This window comes from Equus quagga, chromosome 14 (assembly GCF_021613505.1).
Source record: "Equus quagga isolate Etosha38 chromosome 14, UCLA_HA_Equagga_1.0, whole genome shotgun sequence".
Classification (NCBI taxonomy): Eukaryota; Metazoa; Chordata; class Mammalia; order Perissodactyla; family Equidae; genus Equus; species Equus quagga.
In genome coordinates this window covers 54531710-54547147 of record NC_060280.1, presented here as the reverse complement: position 1 = coordinate 54547147, position 15438 = coordinate 54531710, and the positions used below count along the sequence as shown (strand labels likewise).

General features: G+C 37.6%; 1 protein-coding gene across 3 annotated transcripts; it reads left to right on the top strand.

The window, feature by feature from the left end:
- The first annotated feature begins 1308 nt into the window (after positions 1 to 1308).
- Positions 1309 to 15116, top strand: LOC124252491 (caspase-12-like). Of its 3 annotated transcripts, XM_046686067.1 has the most exons (12): positions 1309 to 1418; positions 2392 to 2640; positions 3919 to 3981; positions 4153 to 4230; positions 4432 to 4509; positions 7261 to 7355; positions 7774 to 7947; positions 8875 to 9109; positions 9530 to 9676; positions 12618 to 12727; positions 13124 to 13243; positions 13847 to 15116. In XM_046686067.1, exons 1-11 carry the CDS (start codon positions 1412 to 1414, stop codon positions 13220 to 13222), a joined length of 1335 nt encoding a protein of 444 aa, XP_046542023.1. In that variant the 5' UTR covers positions 1309 to 1411; the 3' UTR covers positions 13223 to 13243; positions 13847 to 15116. The 3 variants fall into 3 exon arrangements, with proteins under 3 accessions (XP_046542023.1, XP_046542025.1, XP_046542024.1); XM_046686069.1 differs by lacking the exon at positions 4432 to 4509; XM_046686068.1 differs by lacking the exons at positions 13124 to 13243; positions 13847 to 15116 and adding an exon at positions 12801 to 13064.
- The last annotated feature ends 322 nt before the right edge of the window (positions 15117 to 15438 follow it).

Genomic DNA, 15438 nt, shown 5'->3' with positions numbered 1-15438 from the left:
AGAGACAATCTTCTTGAAGCAAAAAGAGAGCGATTGGGAACAGATGTTAGCTCAGGGCCAGTCTTCCTCACATACACCAACACACACACAAAGCAAATTATTGATAATATGTGAAAAAAGTTATAGGTAAATATGTGTTTGTCAGTTATCTGTTGCTGAGTAACAAACCATCCCAAAACTCAGTGGCTTGAAGCAATAAGCATTTACTATTGCTCATAAGTCAACCAGTCAACTGGGCATCTTCTTGTATCTGGGATTATCCATGTGTCTGAGAACATCCACACATAGAGTAGGCGTCTCTACTGACATTGCTGGGATCTCATATATTTGGAAAGCATCTGGCTTTGGAAAGCTTGAAGGTAGTGTAGGATGACCTTGGATGAGACAGCTAGGCTCTCCTCCGTATGATGTTTCTTGTCCTCTAGCAATCTAGCCCAGGCTTATACACATGGAGGTTCAGATATTCAAGAGAAAGAAGTGCATGATGCTTCCAAAGACCTGGGCTCAGAACTGCACAATGTCACTCTACAGCATCATGGGGACCAAAATCAAGTCATAAGGCCAGTTACTAGTCAGGGCAAAGGACATGGATACAAGAGGACAATGGTTGGGGCCATCAATAAAATCAATATTGTATTAAGTGTTTTTTAGAAGCATAGGAAAAAATTCACGAAGACGCAAGCTAAACACATAATTGTGTTTACTTTTTAGTGTATTAAAGAAGCTGGGTGATCTTACTCCAATTTATACAATTTTCTATTGTTTAATTTTAGTGGCAAACATCTATCTATTATTTTAAAAAGTTTTTAAGTAAAAGAGCCTTGTGCATTCTACAAAAAAAATAGATACACATGAATCTCATGGATAAACAATACCTAAAATTGACATATAAGCAGATCAGGAAAGAGAGAAGAAAAGAGATTACTTCTCTGGGTTTTTAGAACAGTGATAAGAGTATCACTGTGTCACAGGTCTCAATTTCTCACTTCTCTCCAGCCTCCCAAATTCACACTTCACTTCCAGGTTGAGCAGGCATCAGTCAAGTGAGGCCTCACTGCCATTTAGTGGCTAAGCAGTGGTACAGGGATAAATAAGGGTCAATTTGACTTATTAACAGTGTTAAAAATAGACTGGAAAACAGAACATCGAAACTTTTTGTTGTGTGTGTGTATTACATTCTGGTGACTTTGTTATAGCAAAGAGAAAAGACAAGTGTTGCTTCCTGCTTTCCAAAGCAAAGAAACTAGACACCACAGAGGAGTAGTCAAATTCTAACCTGGCAAAGAGCAAAAGAATTTGAGAAGCTGCAGTTTCCCATCTAGTTAGTATCAATATACAGGTCCAGTGAGAGCAAGGAGAGAAAGCTGCTTTCATTTTCAGTTTTTCTGCCCTGGGAGCCTGAGCAGTAGCAATGGCTGGTGAGTGGCTGTGGGTTTTCCTGGGTTTCCTGTTTATGACTATGTTTGGGGGGAGTTACAGCTCAGGAGGAGGGGCTGGGGGACAGGGGAAGGTAGCTACTAAGGGGGACACTCAGTAGACACGATGATTTTACTCTGGGTATGTAGAGGATGGGAGCTTGGGGCACAGAAATGAGTATGCTAACAGACAGAGTATTTTAGTGAATATGTTATAGCTTTTTGGACAAAAGGAAAATGTAAAAGATCTGGATTTATGTTCTTCAACACCTTCCTGTGATTTTAGGCTTTTTTGTGGATTCATACTGACCCAGAATTCTCACCCGTTTTCTAAGTGTTCTTTTGTCAGGGTGAGAGGGCATGCAGCTGAAGAGAGGAACTTGCATTTCCTCCATATTTCTGCTCTCTGTATGACGTCTTATTGATAGCAGCCAACAAACCAGCTACAGTTTGTCCTCTCAATCTGCATACAGAGCCACCCTGTCAGCCCTGCCTATGGAAACCAAAATATCTTCTTTTACAGGTGTAAGACATTTCAGTTGTAATGCTGTACATACTGAATATAATGGGCTTTTAAATTAGGTATTAATAAAAGTGACAGGAAGTGAAGGGATCATGCGTTATGCAAACACTGAACGGAGTCAGCTATCACTAAGCTCCTTGGTGAAGTTGCTTCACTTCTCTGAACCTCAGTTTCTCCATCTGTCAACAAGCAGAGAATTGAACAAGATAGGTGTTACTCTAAAGTGTTGTCTTCAGACCAGTAGCTTTGGCATCTCCTGAGAAATTGTTAGAAATGAAATTTCATAAGCTCCACCCTAATCTGTCAAATCAAAATCCCTGGCAATGGGGTGCAGGAAGCTCTGCTTCTCAAGCTTTTCAGGAGATTCTGTTGCATCTTAAAATTTGAGAACCATTGGCCTAGAATCAGATATCTATAGTCCTGACCATATAAAAAATCCCATCATTCTCGCAGGCAGGGGGCCAGAGAAAGAAGATCCGGTCAACCTGATGAAGTCCATTGCCAGGAACATGTTTGAAGGCTTTCTTGATGACTTGGAAAATAATGTGTTAAGTGGGGATGATTTAAAAAAGTTAGGGAAAAGAGTGAACCTCATCGTGAATGGGACTGAAAACCTAGTTGAAGATCTCAGTGAGAAAACACAAGTGGCAGGCAAAATATTTTTGAAACATCTCTTGAAGCCAAAGAAACAGATGAATTTAAGTGAGTATCTCCAGCCATAAGGCTAGTAACTGTTCTTTATCTGCTATCCTTATGTAGTTTCTGTCTTCTTATTTCTGTTTGCAAGTGGAGAATAAATGATCCACATTTCTAGTAACTTCTTTGTCCATCTATTGTTTTTAATACTGAAAAATGCCTTTACCTACCCTGGTGCCTGTTCCAACATCCCCAATCACTTTACACTGCTGCACATTTTCTTTTTTCTTTAGCAGTTGTCACCTTCAGTCATTCCATAACATTTAAGTGTTCATTATATTATATCTCCCCCTGCTAAAATGTAAGCTCCGTGAGGCATGGATCTTTGAATATACCTCAAACTCATGGAAATAACACCTGACTAGGTGCTGGGTAAATATTTATTAGATGAATAAATGGTGCTGGAAATGTATTAAATTCAATGATAGTCTTTAGCTAATCCATGTTACTCTAGCCATACACTATGGACTGTAGAGCCATTCCTAGATATAGAATGTTCTAGAGAAAAAGCCCACCTTCTTCTGTTTAGCTGTGACTTAGCCAAAGGAATGACTCTCTTGGAACCTAGATTTCTCCTTGTTAAAGGAGGACATGGACATAGGGAATTTGAATGCTGGTGAAACATAAATGCTTCTTTTTCTCTAGAGCACAGGTTGGCACATTTTTGCTTTGAAGGGCTAGATAGTAAATATTTTAACGTTTTTGGACCATATGGTCTCTGTCACAACAACTAGAATCTGTTGTTGTAGCATGAAATCAGCAACAAATAATAAGTACAAAATGAGTGTGGATTTGTTCCAATAAAACTTTATTTACAAAAACAAGTGTCAGGCTAAGTTTGGCCTACAGGCCATAGTTTTCTGACTTCTACTCTAGAGTGAAACATATGCATGAATACATTCCCAATTATTGGAACATCTCTTTGGGCTTATTTTTTTGCTGAATGACTGTCTAACTTTGTACAGAGATGTACTTTTCTTCCTTAGAGTGAAAAATGCTATTGCCTTGATCAAAGAATTTGATTATTCCTTGAATTATATAAACGTGAAGATACTGAACTTTTTTTTGTTTCAATGAAATCCTGCCTTCTCCTTCACTTGGCAGAAAGCTACAGTCCTCTAAAACAAACCTGGAGCTTAGAGAATTAGCTAAATCTTCAGGTTTCAGAGGGTAGCCCCAGGTGAACATAGTCATTTCCTTGTCAGTGAAAGGGAAAGAGTTTGAAGTGTGTAGGTTCTAGAAACTTAGTTCTTCTAACACATCTTTTTTTTCATATTATTTCAGAATCTCTTGCTGATTATGAGGATGATGAATCTGAGGACACTGAGTCACCTTTTTCTTCAACAGGTAACTGCCTCCAAATCTCACCTCATAGGTGAAAACTCTTAGACCTCTAGTGCTGTCAGAAGGTGTTCTGGTAAAGACATAGTAAACCTGTGTTCTCAGTCAATTTTCGTCTTTGGAAGTAACATTCAGAGTAGAACACTGATCCTTAACTTTTTATTCACTCCATCTCAGAATCTGAAGATGAAAGTGAAGAAAGTAGCGATGAGGAAAAAGCTGAATCAGCCCAGGGATTGGCTATGTCTCCAACAGGTAACTGTCACCAAACCCAGTGACTCATGGGAAACTTTCTGCATCACTGGGGGTTAGGCAGCTGACAGGGGCCCTCCATTATAGTGGAAAGACAACTGAATTGAAGTTTAGGAAATCAGGGTTATTTCTCCCTTCTGCTCTTAACAAAGTCTCTCAAAACTAAAGTTAGCACTTACAGCCCTGATTTTTAATTCTCTTAAGAATCTGCATGTGAAGGTGAAGATGATGAAACTGAGGAGAATGCAGGATTGTCCCAGGCATCCGTTCCACCTATGACAGGTAATATTATGGACACTGAATGACATTATTTGAGATAAGGAAGATAAAAAAAGCGGGCCCTATGGAGTAGTGGAAAGAGAACTGGAGTGAAACCCAAGAAATCTATACATTGAGTTCATCACTGCTACTGACTAACCATGTTCTCTGATATAAATATCCCAACTTTCCTGAGACTTATATTTTTCAGTGAGATTAATAACATCTTTAAAAGAATTCATAAATATCAAAGATATAAGCCACTACTAACTGCACAAAACAGCCTAAGGATGTAGTTAAGAAAAGCACACAAAAAAAACAACCAGTATGAGCCACACATACTATGTAGTCACCAAAGAAAGTGATGAATTATTGGGCCACATTAAAGAATCATAGCATCTAGAAATGGGGTATTGATAGTGTTGCCTTCCAAGTACCACATTTTCAGAGGTTCTGGATAAACTTACAAGGGAATAAAACTTTGTAACTTTATTCATTGTTACATCCATTGAAATACTATATGTATTGATATATTAATTGAAAAGCTACTGTATGCTACTCTAATTACTGTGTTGATAGCAGCAAGCAAGATAAATAAAGATCTTGCTTTCATGGAGTTTACAGTACAATGAAGGTAGATATATAATAAACATATAAAAAATAGTATAATTTCAGTAAATATACAAGAGAAAAGAAGATTAGGCCATAGAAAGAGATGTTGTTGTTAGGGTTGAGGTCGGCACATGAGCCAGGGTCAACAGTTATGAGAACACTTTTGAGGTGCTATTTCAGCATATATCTGAACAATAGGGAGGGAGTTGTGCCAAACTAAGGCAAAAGCATTCCGTGGAAAGAGGCAGAAAGAGCAAGGAGTTGTGTCTGGAATGGCCTTTAGAAGTTTTTAAGCAGAAGAGTGAGAGACTAGCATAGAATCAGAAAGGCTAATTGAAAGTTGTTTAAATGTTTCCATTAAGAGATAATAGCTTTTAGACTGGGGTTGTAGTAATAGAGATGATGACAAGTGGTTAAATTAGGAATCTATTTTGGAGGTAGAGTCAATAGAAACTACAGATGGATTGGGCTAACGAAAGAGACAAAGGAATCAAGAATGATTCTAGGTTTGGGGCTTGGCAACTGGATGAAGGGTACCAATTGCTGAGACAGAGAAAACTTGTGGTTGAGAGAAAACTCAGGAGAAACAGATTTGTAGGAGTGGACAAGTATCAGGAGTCTTTCTTTGCACGTGTTTAGTTTAAAATGTGTTACACCCAAGGGTGGATGTTGAATAAATAGTTCACAGAGGAATTAGGGGTGGGAATAAATACTGAGATCCCTCAGCATATAGATAGTATTCAAGAGGATGGGACTGTAAGAGGCCACCTGGGGAGAGATATTGATAGAGAATAACAGAGAGTCCAATATAGAAGAACCCAACTTTTGGAGGTATGGCAGAAGAGGAAGAGCCAGCAATGAAGACAGACAGATTTAGAAAGAAAGGCCGGAAAATGCAGCATCACAGAAGCCTAGAGAACATTTTTCAAGAAAAATGTGTTCAACCATGTTAAATGCTAAGACAGCAACAGTCAGCAGTAACCTTGATAACAACTATTCATTTAGGTGATGAAGATAATATCCAGTTTATATTGCATACAAGAAAAAAAATTCAAGTTGAAAACGTGAAAAGAGATAATGCCTCTAAGGAATCATGCTGAGAAGTGGAGCAGAGAAACAGGACAATAATCGGTGGTGAAACAGGATAAAGGGAAGGTGTTTTTAAAAGAAAAATTGATATTAAGACATGCTACTAGGCTACACAGCGGAGAGAGATGGAGAAATTGACGACATAGAAGACAGGGCTGAATAAATGCCAGAGTAAAGTCCTTGTGTGTGAGAAGGAATGGAACTCAGAGCATAAGTAGAACTCAGAGCATTAGAAGGAACAGACGACTTGTTGCCCTAAGGGAAAACAGAGAACCAGGGGACACTTGGTAGCCATTTTCAAATATTTGAAGATAACTATTTATTTACAAGCAGATATAAACTTTTAATCAGTGCCAGATATCATTCTAGATAGAGGCAACACAAAGATTAAAGACATCTCCCCTTTCCTAATTAAGCTTACGATACAGTAAACACAATTAAGATAAAATACAATAATTGTTTACATGGGGTATTTACATAAAATAATAGAAACATAAGGAAAGATGTATTGAAATCATGAAAGAATTCATAGGCTTTAATAGGGACAGAAATTAGATGTCTTTCTCTATGATCCCAATGTGGGAAATAAATAGCAATGCTTCTAAGGTTCATACTTTATGATACTCAGAACTGTTCAAAAATGCTTTAGAATTTTTTAAGTTCCCTGTTAGTGGAGATATTTCAGAGAGCGGTAATAATAAAGCAGGGATATTGTAAGTGGAGTTCATGTTTCTGAATAACTACATGACTAGGCTAGATGAACATTAGGCTTCCTTCCAAATCTTAGATACTGTGTTCATGTGAATCTAATGTAATGTAGTCTGAAAGATTAGTCAATGTCATGACCACTAAAAAAACAGAAATGTATGATGGGGTCAGTAAGAAGCAGAAAGAAAAAGAGAGAGTAGTCAAGATTTTTGTTTCATTTTAAATATAAAATGATTTTCTTATTATATTAAGCTTTTTGGTAGGATGGGAGTAAACATTTCAGAAGAATCAGGGCCCATCTAAAAGATGTGCATGATTGCAAGGCAGAGGATATTACTGCTTAATAAGTCATTTTTTCTCTTTTAGATCCTCAGGAAACCCAAGTTTCCCAACCTAAAGACAAGTTGAAGCCTTGTTCTCATGATCATTTCCGTAAACTGAAGACAACAAAGGCAGAAGAGGTGATATGCTTTGGAACAGGGAGCCATAAGATTGTGCACTCAAACAAGATACTGGGGACTCACTGGGAATTGTAGTTCTTGATATAAATGCCTTAAGATCAGGCCAAAAGACATAGCATGTTATCTAATCATGTTATTAATTAAGTGGCCTTACGTTAGATTTCCTGTCTCTTCCATCCCATCATGGGACACACTAAACTCCTATCCAACACCCAACCAAAGCCAAGTTCCTAGAGTGTACACTCAGATCTAGCACATGTTTTCAGTCTGTGGTCCTGTCTCTTTCCTGAGGAGGACATACTTCCATTCCCAAGCTCTCCAGCCATCCACTCCATAATTGCAAGGACCCGTTTTGTATGGATGTTGGAGGCAAAAGGGAGGAGGCCTGGGACAACTCATTCTGTGTCTGTTATCGCAGATGTATCCAGTGATGGAGAAGAAAGGCCGAACACGCCTGGCCCTCATCATCTGCAATAAAAAATTTGACTATCTGTCTGATCGAAATGGTTCTGAAGTTGACCTTGTGGGGATGCAAGACCTGCTTGGAAACCTTGGATACTCAGTGGTTGTAGAAGAGAATCTCACAGCTCTGGTAATGGCCCAGGAGAGTGGGACAGGCTTCCTTCTCTCCTAAACAATTTTGAGCTTCTTCCTTAGCAGCTGTAAGAAACAAAATGCATGTTACAGGAATTATATTTGCTCCAGAATAGGACCCCTCCTATTTCAATTTCAGCCTCCTCCAGTGCACAGTCTCGTAGCAAAGATTTAGAGCAGCTCTGTATGAACCATTTCACTAACCAAGTTGGGTCTTTTTAAAGTTCTCAGTCTGGGAGGCCTCTGTTATCTTGATAGTCTGGGTGAGACACAAGCTCTTGAAATTGCCTGATATCTACAGAATGAGCTCATGAGACTTTTATAATTTCAACATAATGTGTCTAAATTTAAAGCCACGTATGTAGTAAAATAAAAACTTTGCACACATATATGTATACCTGAAGAAAAAGTTGTGATTCTGGCTCTGCCAAAAATATCCTGAGTGACATTAGACAAACCATTTTAAACTTAACTTTCTGCTGTTCCTCGATGAAGGAATTTGTTAAGTGTTTCTAGTTTTTGTCAATAGAAAGCTCTCTCTCCTTGTCCCCGTCTCTGTCTCTGGTCTTTCTCTTTTTAATCAAAACTTACGGAGACTCCAACATGTAAAACAGATAACTGCAAAGCCTTCCTATTGGAGACTTGACATCTCACTTGCCCCTCATTCTACTCTATCTCCCAGCATCTTCCAAAGTCTAAGGTTCTATTGAAAACCATTGGGCTAGAGGGCATATAAAAACCCTACTAACTTTAATATTCTATACCTCTAATTTTCTGGTTTTGTGTCAGAACAGAATTTCTCTTACAATTCCAATCAATCCAAGTCACCTGATTCCTTAGTGTCGGCTCCTTTTTGTGAACTCCATCTATTTGATTACAAACTATTTGGAGAGTTCCTCGGCAGTAATTCTAGAGTCTCTTTCAGGAAATGGAAACAGCGCTAAGGCACTTTGCTGCCCGCCAAGAGCACCGATCCTCAGACAGCACATTCCTGGTGTTTATGTCACATGGCGACCTGGATGGTATCTGTGGGACAAAGCACAATGAAGAAGAGCCAGATATTCTTCACGATGATACCATCTTCCAAATTTTCAACAATCGTAACTGCTGCAGTCTGAGAGACAAACCCAAGATCATCATCATCCAAGCCTGCCGAGGCAGTGAGTCTGAGCTGGGGGAACCCAGGGAGTGGCGTGCAATTTTTTCTATTAGCTTGGTGTCTAGCCTTCATTTTCCCAGGGATGGGTCAGAGAAACAACATTTTAGTACTACTGTTTGGTCCAGTCCGGGAAGAATTATATTGTCTGTACCATTTTTAAAGAAATGAAAAGTCACCTAGAATAATGAGGAATGTCTTGATCACTAGGGACTAGGTTGTCAACATGGCTATTCTAAACTTAAGTGGACTCTATGCAGTTCCCAATCAGTGAGGTACTTTTTCTAGTTGTGAGATGCTTGACTTTTGATAAACATCATGTTGAAATGTACTGAAGCAAAAGTATAACGTTAAAAGAGATTGTGTGTGTGTGTGTGTGTGCCTGAATATATTGTCTTTCATAAGACAGGCATGTCTCTCCTAGGAGGTGATGGGAGTGTTTGGGTGACTGACACGGGAGTAGCCTCTGCCTATAGTTCTGACCAGCCCTTCCAGGGTTACATCTGGAATGATGCTGTTACAAAGACCCACGTAGAGAAAGACTTCATTGCCTTCAAATCTTCAACTCCACGTAAGTGTGTTCAGGCACAACAATTTCTAAATCTCCTGTTGGTTTCTAACTCATGGGTTTGGCTACGATCATATCTTATAACTAATATAATAACATTTCTTCTCTAACTAATGAGATGTTTTAGGTGAAGAAGAGATTTAAAATAATGAGATTTTCATAACTAGAAAGCTGTAAGTCTTGATTTTGGAGAAACTTTCAAAGTAAACAGGAGTTGGTGAGGATCCAGAGTTAAAATAGCCTATAAATAAATGAAGAGATTTTTGTTTTATTTTGTTTTTTAATATAGCAATGGCACAGAAATTTATCATCTTCTCATAGTTTGGTATCTCCGATAATCTACTAACAATTAAACGTGCCAACCAGTAAAACAGTAGTACTTGCTCCCCACATCCTAGAACCTCTTGGTCTGTTATTTGAATGTAATCTTAGGAAATTAATTAACATTTAAATGTCTGCCTTCAGGATAATGCAGCCAGTGATGGAAAATCCTTCTGTGGCTGGAAAGCCATAGTAGAAGGTAGAAATAGAAGATATTCTTGATTGTTTATGGTCAAATCTGCAGAAAATTTATTTAACACTCATCCACGGTATTGCTTTATCAATGATGTAGATAACAAGGGCAATTTTAATAACCTAGTTTACACAAGTCACAGTTCTAAGGGCTCTAGCGTAGTAATCACAAACTTTCATGTGCTTAGAAATCGCCTGAGATTCTCATTAAAATGTAGATTTCTGATTCAGTAGGTCTGGGGCAGAGCCTGAGATTCCACCTTTCTAAAAAGCTCCATGGTGATGCCAGTGCTGTTGGTCTCTGATCACACATGAGCAGCAAGGAACTAGAGGACCTTCTGTGTTTAGCCTGGGGAAATAGGAAAAAGGCCATGCAGGCAACACCCGCTCCACAACTGGAATAGTTCTACATCTCTTTGTTTTATATATTGGAGAGTTAATAAGGTTTGATTTGAAAGAAGAGGTCTACAATTTTAGCTATTAAAGAAAGTTAAAAAGGCATATATGGCCTGATACATACGCTAAGAGATTATTTAATTTAGTGGAGAAAATAGAGCCTAATATGTGAAATTCTTGCACTCATTTTTTATACACATAACTGTGCTAGGTGCAGGGCATATGATACACAGCTATGGCAGACATGAGTACTGAACCCTTACAGAGTGTCTAGTCAGGCTGGAGAGGCAGAAATTAATCGGGGGGAAAATATATGCACAATATAACAGAAATAATGATTATCACTTGTGATAAGTTATTTAAAGAAAAATTTGTGCTCACATTTTGAAAATGAGAAGTTAACCACATCAAGGGTAAGGGAGGAACATTCCAGATAGAAAAATTAGTGTACAGAGAGGACCTGAGAAAGAAAGGAGCTTACAGAAGAGGGCCAGTGTGGCTGAGCACAGAGCCAGAGGAGAGTACCAAAAGGGAGGTTGTAGAGGTAGGCAGAGCCACACAACTTGAGGCCTCATATGTTTGGGAAGGATTTGGTCTTTTATAATAATATACTTTATTACTGACATTGCTTTATACTAACAGTACTAGGTAATTTTGGTGAAATTTAAGTAGTGAACTGATAAGATTTTCATTTTTAAATGATCACTCTGGGGGTTATGTGGGGAATGGATCGCAGTACAGCAAGAGTAGATATTAGGGAGATAGATTAAAATGCTACTTCAGTATTATAAGCCATAGGTGATCATCTTTGGATAAGTTAAGTTGTTGGATCCAAGAAATAATGAGCCTACAAAATTAATATGACCTGTTGGTTTAGTGGATATGGCAGGTGAACAAGAAGAGATGATAGAGGTGATTGAAGTGTACAAGTGGATGACTGTGATGCATTCATTGAAATGAGAATCCTGCAAAAAAGTTTGAGATGCCTTTGGCATATTTTGAGATCAAATGAAGGGTAGGGAGTTACACAGCTGTATATTTCAGAGGAGAGATCTGCATTAGAATTTTTGGAGATGCTTGCCTAAGGATGATATTTAATATTTTCAAAATTGATGGAATTATCTGGGAAAGAGAATAGAGTGAGAGGAGATCCTCAAGCTGAGGCTGGAAGAACTCTAGAGTACAAGATCAAGGATAGAAATATTAGTCAACAAATTAGACTCAGAGGGTATGATCAGAGACCAGGAAAGAAAACTAGGAGAACGCATTTGTTGCCAGTTACCAAGAAATAATCTTTTGGAGTTACCAACAGTTTCTGATGTGAATGAGAAATCAGGTAAAGGTGAGGCCTGATGAATGGCCAGGATATTTAATGTCTTGGAGGTCTTGGATGACCTTGGGGAGAACCATTTGGTAAAGTTAGTATGGGATGGAGAAGCCACACAGGAGTGAACAGCCTTGGAGGAAATGAGGATAATGAGTAGAAACAAATCTGAGAAATTTAACTATAAAAAGGAAGGAGAAATAGGAAGGTAACTGCAGATAAGCGACAATTAGACGAATATTAGCTTTTCTATGGTAAGAGAGATTTGATCACATTGAATGGTAAAGAGAAGTAGTAATTCAAAATATGTTCACACAATAAAACACTTAAGTGCAAAAAATTATAATAAGAAACAGTATGAATGAAGAGAAGGCCCAGAATTAAAGAATATCAAGAGCTGGATTCTTTTCTTTTTCTATTATGTGGTAAATGCTAAAAGGACTCATGTTCATTTCCACTACTTGTAATCCTAGGGGCCATAACTTTGGCCCAGCCTACTAAGAAAGTCAAAGGAATTTATGATTGAGGGTCCATGAGGGTCTTCTCTGGGCCTGCTATTGAAATTTGAGGTCCCAGCTTTACCCATATTTAGACTCCCTCTCTCCTATAAAGCACCCAAATTAAACTTTGTCCAAAAGCTATGGCTCCTGGAATCTTCTACACTTATACAAAGGCCACATGTTCCAATATTTTAATACCTTTTATTTGCAGATAATATTTCCTGGAGAACTGACAAAACTGGCTCAATCTTCATTTCCAAACTTATCTACAACTTCAGAAAATATTCTTGTTGTCACCATTTGGAGGAGATTTTTCGAAAGGTAGGGATCTTCTTGTCTTTTCAATTTTATGTTCCGGAAAACTTTGTAGAATGATTTGCAAAACTTTTTTCAGGAATCTGGAGCCCTTAAGTCATCTTGATGCTCCCTCCTGTACTCCACATTTATACTCCACATTTATTTAAAGAGGAAGTTTTTTGAAGTACTACATAGAACCAGCGTGAGTTTTTCCGATTCCGATAGTGTTGCTCATTCGGGGAACGCTTTTGAGGGCACTATTTCATCCATGTATGCACTATATCCAAGGAAAAGCTAAACATTTCTTCTGTTTATACTGCCTGGCCATGGCCTTAAGACACACTATAAATTTTCTCACTCCTGAGAGAAGTCCAGATTTCCCTTTTAGAAAATTTCTAAAAGCTTTCTTTATTACTTTAGGTTCAACGTTCATTTGAGATCCCAAGTGTAGTGATCCAGATGCCCACGATTGAAAGAGTATCCATGACGCGATATTTTTACCTCTTCCCTGGGAATTAAAACTCATACAAAACATCTCAGGTAAATGTATCCAAGAAATGGATTTGGGTGCGTCCAGCTCAGCGTCTATACATAATATTCAGTCTCTATTCTATTTAGAATAGAGAGCAATGATAGAGTTCCACTGCCCAGTAGTCACTGAGGCTCATCTTATCTTCCATTTCTTAATGGCCCTTGGTGAAACCTTGGTTTTGTGTGACTTTGGCCATAATATAACGATTGCATAAGAAATGATAAGTTCAATGATGGCCAGCTAGAAAAGCTCGCAGTCCTCATTTCTCTCGAGGACTTAGTGAGTGGAAAATATTTAGTTTTGCTAAATGCACAAAGCAAAATAATGGGACCTGATGTACAGCTGTGTTTGGCTTCTTCCCCAAAAGCCGTTTTGCTGAGTCACATCCCTTCTCTGTAGTGAGGTCTGACTGTACCACAGTGCCACAGTGTCACCTGACTACTCCTGGGTCTGTGCTGAGGCAATAAAGCCCTAGTAAAGGTCTTCCCATTTGATGATGACAGGTCCATAGCCCTTTTATGAAAGTATATCTCACAGTAGAGATTAGTTCGATTTATATCTTACCTCCAATAACCAAATTACTCATATTCTCCTCTCTCTACTTTTTCCAGGAAAATGGAGGCCTTATGACCTCTATGAATCCACTATTTTAAAAGTGAAATTTTTGATCAAAAATATTTTTATACCAAACTTCCCAACTGCCTACCTCTACAAATACCAGGCTAAAGTTACTCTCATACTGTTGCTGAGTTAATGCTTAATAAATTCTTTTAAAATTATGCTTGTTTTCTCATTTTATCATTAAGGTAAATTTAGGGAAGGAGGAAATTTTCTCCTACCCTTCTAGGTTCTTCTGGCTGGTCTAAGAATTAAATTGACATGAGACCAAATAAGAGGAGAAAATCAAACAAAGTTTAATAACATGTATACATGGGATAAACCCAGGAAAATTGAATAACTTGCCAAAATTGTTGAAGCTACCATCTTAAATACCATCTTCAGCTAAAGAGGATGTGGGGGATAGTGGTTTGGGACTTCAAAGGGGAGGAGGGCAATTCACATAGAGATGTAAAAGCAAATGTTTGGTAAGCAAATATTTCCCATGCTTGCAGAGACAGTGGGACATGGAGAGGACTTTGATCAAAGGGGCCTTGCTGGGTCCCTCCCTGTCTACCACTCCTACTTCATATACTATAGCTATCTAGGGTGATGGTGATAGTTCTTTCCTGGAACAGACTTCTATCTTAAATTCTTTTAGGCCATTAGGGGGAAAGTCAAAGTTTCTTCCTGAGTCTTTTGTTCCTAAAAATAATCAAGCAAAAGAGACAAAAATTTTGGGCTAGCAAATTCCACTCCCTTACATAAATCATGCTCATTGCAAAACAAATTTTAAATATAGGAAAACAAAAAAACTGTTAATGAAGAGTAATACTTCTTAACCTTTTTGTAAATAATTGTAATAAACTCAACTTATTTTTATGAAGTTCATTAATTTTGTATAATCAATTTTGTATCTGTTTTATTATTTTTTCATAACCATCACTAATAGTAATAAAAGATGCCCCATATATGATTTTTGATTTTATAATATTCATCAGATGTATATACGACATATTATTCAAACTTCTACCTTACTTTTCAATATTTATTTCCTACATGCTGTGTGATGATGAAGATGTTTATGTTTTTACCTTTGTTTCAGTTTATTTTCTTAGAATGTATTCCTAAAAGTGGAATTTCTAGATGCAAGTATAAATACTTTTACACTTTCTATTGTCAAACTTTTATGCCAAATTGTATGTATACAAGAAATCTAAGATAATGACTGACAGAGAAGTGAAGATAAATGTCTATTTTTAATACTGTTGCTAATAAATGAAAACCAGTTATTCTCCTTAGCACATTTTTTGTTTTTATTAATTGTTTTATCTTTATTAGCTAGACTTTTACATAAATTATTAATTTATATTATTTTTCTGTTTTGTTTCAAGTTTTGTATTTTTATTATCTTATGTAAATGCTTTCTGTGTAATGACATATTAGTTCATGGTCATTTGCCTGGCATTTTTTAGTTAGTCGTTTGATAGTAAATCTTGTGTTTGATATCATGCGACACACAGAACATTCAAATTTTCAGCAAGGAAATCCTTGTACATTTCTTTCTGTGTTTGCTTCTGTTTTTTAAGCTTAAATATTGTAATAC

Excerpts from the sequence above, each read along its gene's own strand:
- LOC124252491 (XM_046686067.1), top strand. Across the intron at positions 4,510-7,260 it reads ATCCGTTCCACCTATGACAG|ATCCTCAGGAAACCCAAGTT; the intron begins GTAATATTATGG and ends TTTCTCTTTTAG. Across the intron at positions 12,728-13,123 it reads TGGAGGAGATTTTTCGAAAG|GTTCAACGTTCATTTGAGAT; the intron begins GTAGGGATCTTC and ends TTATTACTTTAG.